Source organism: Centruroides sculpturatus, unplaced genomic scaffold (assembly GCF_000671375.1).
Source record: "Centruroides sculpturatus isolate CEXI.00-Female unplaced genomic scaffold, Cexi_2.0 scaffold6754, whole genome shotgun sequence".
Classification (NCBI taxonomy): Eukaryota; Metazoa; Arthropoda; class Arachnida; order Scorpiones; family Buthidae; genus Centruroides; species Centruroides sculpturatus.
Window position 1 is genome coordinate 1 of NW_019390841.1, and position 2522 is coordinate 2522.

General features: G+C 36.4%; 1 protein-coding gene across 1 annotated transcript; it reads left to right on the top strand.

Moving 5' to 3' along the window:
* Nucleotides 1-1009: 1009 nt before the first annotated feature.
* Nucleotides 1010-1651, top strand: LOC111617523. Its single transcript, XM_023358803.1, has one exon. The coding sequence runs from the start codon at nt 1010-1012 to the stop codon at nt 1649-1651; it is 642 nt and encodes a 213-aa protein (XP_023214571.1).
* Nucleotides 1652-2522: the final 871 nt, after the last annotated feature.

Here is a 2522-nt window from a genome sequence, read left to right on the forward strand (position 1 = left end):
AAAAAAAAACTTTTAATCTAAGGATTTGTGATATCCTTACATGTTTGTCATATCTTTACAAAGAAAGCTACAAGTTTTTACTCATGTTCAATATATAATTGTTCAGCTGTTATTTCAGGATAAATGGGGCCATTTATCTTTTTCTTATCAGAAAAGAAAAAATCCCAAATGAAGTTACTGTTGTCTTATGCATGTGGTGAGAGATGGTTCTTCACAAAGAGACAGGAAATAAAACAAAAAAAACGTGCTTTAATTTTTCTTGTGGTAACTAATACAAGAAAGGTTCATACGGATTCCGACCTCCTAATTCCTTAATTCAAAAAAATACACCTGTTCCGATACACAGCAGAACAAGAACTCTCGCGATACAAAAATTTCCTTATTATCTAACTTAAATCTACTTATTCTAAAAATATAAGAGAGAAAAAAAGGGATAGAACATGAGAAAGACAGAAATATATTCTCTAGAAGGAACGGGTACCCGAATTGGCGATCGATGTGGAGCAGTTGGATGACATTGTCTTGGGATGTCTTTCGGGGACGTCTGTGGAAATTGATGGAAAAATGTCTGGGATCCTTAGTCTACCAATGTCCTTAATAACGATCTCCTTTCTTCAGAACTGTTCGTGACCCTTTTTCAGGTGGAGCAACACCGACCTGGAGACCTTTCTCATATACGTCTTTCCTTTTCTAGACCCAAAGCAAAAGTGACCTTCTGGTCTCCTACTTGCCCTCTGGGCTCTTTCTTTTCCTTGTCCCCTAACTAGGTCACCCACCCCCCACAGTTAGAAGAAAGTTCCAGGAAGTATAGACAAAGGAACATAGAACAAAGAAGGAAAGGGATGGAAAAACAATACATATAAAAATATAAAATTTACACTGGTGTATCACCACATTACATATGGAGTTGTAGCACATAAGATGCGCTAATTTATGTGCGCATCTTATGTGCTACAACTCCATATTCCAATTTAACAACAAGACCTATTTACAAAAACGAGGGGTACCCATGGGCAGCCCACTGTCTAGCGACTTATGTGAGCTGGTATTACGTAGATTGGAAGAAACAGTCATACCAAAGTATAGTTCTAATATAATTATTTATAAGAGATATGTGGACGATGTCTTTATTCTGTGGAAAATGAAACCACACATCAATGAGTTTTTGAGCCACATGAACAAAAATCCATACGGGCTGACCCTGAAACTAGATCAATTAACAACCATCAATGCACACTTCCTAGACATAAACATCATGCTCAACGGTGGAAGTATTGATACGGGTATATATTATAAACCCAGCTACATCCCATGGTTTATACCGGCAAACTCAGCGGACCCGTACAATTATAAAATCGCAGCATTCCGGGCATTGGTTAGAAGAGCATTTATGCACCCTTCTAAATGGAGTGACACGATAACTGAGTTACAAAATATAGAACGCATTGCAGTCGCACATGGATACAGAAAAGAACTAATACGAGGACTGGCAAATGCCTATTTACGAACACATGAAACACAAGAGGCACCCATTACTCAAAATGCTAATCAAGATTCAAAGAGAAGACTCAATATCGTTGAATACAGCAAACAATTTCAAGCGTTATGTAGAGAAATTGCAACTAAAACGAACACCAAGGTAGCGTACTGAAGTACCCCCAATATATATCAATTACTACGTAATGCAAGCAAAAGACAAATAGAACAATCTTAGAGCTCCGGGGGTATATAGTATTCCTGTAAAAGATGATCAATTTAAACAAGAAATGGTATACATAGGCTCCACGAAGCGTTCAATCCAACAGAGAATTAAGGAGCACAAATATGACATAGAACATGCTCGATACACCACTGCACTATCCACCTACGCAACCAACCCGGATATTCACGCAGAACTATCAAAAGTCAAATTACTAAATAGAGCTTTTAATATGGACCACATCAGAGCCCTTGAAGCCCTGGAAATCTACAAAGCTGGCAGGACGGGGAGATGTATAAACACCAAAGACGGCAATATGCTTTCTTATGCTTCGCGTTACATATGCGAAGAACAACAAAACGATGACGATACGTAACACGCGCATGAATTCGATTATATTTGAAAACTAAACGTTCATTCTAAAAAATGGAATCCAAGTATTTTAACCTGAAGCAGGCCTCGACTGAGGCCGAAAACGTTTGTTTTTACAAATAATTTACAAGTACTGGACAATAAAGGTTTAGTAAGTGCGATTCCATTTATAGAAAATGTTCCATGAATAAGCATTCCATTTAAAATTTAACTTTAGAAGTCTTTAGAATACTTTTAACTTCAAAAGTATTATAATACTTTTGTAAATAGAATGTGACTTTAAGTTAGCATTCAGTTGTATGTGTCAGAAGAGAGAAAGGAAAGTGACTTTGAAATAAACTGTAATGCTTTCAGTGTAAAAGTTGGAAGCATCAAAAATCATTCTTTATTATATGCAGAAGAAAAAATACTTTTATACAGATTGTTGAAAAAAATGGAATATCCTGTTATT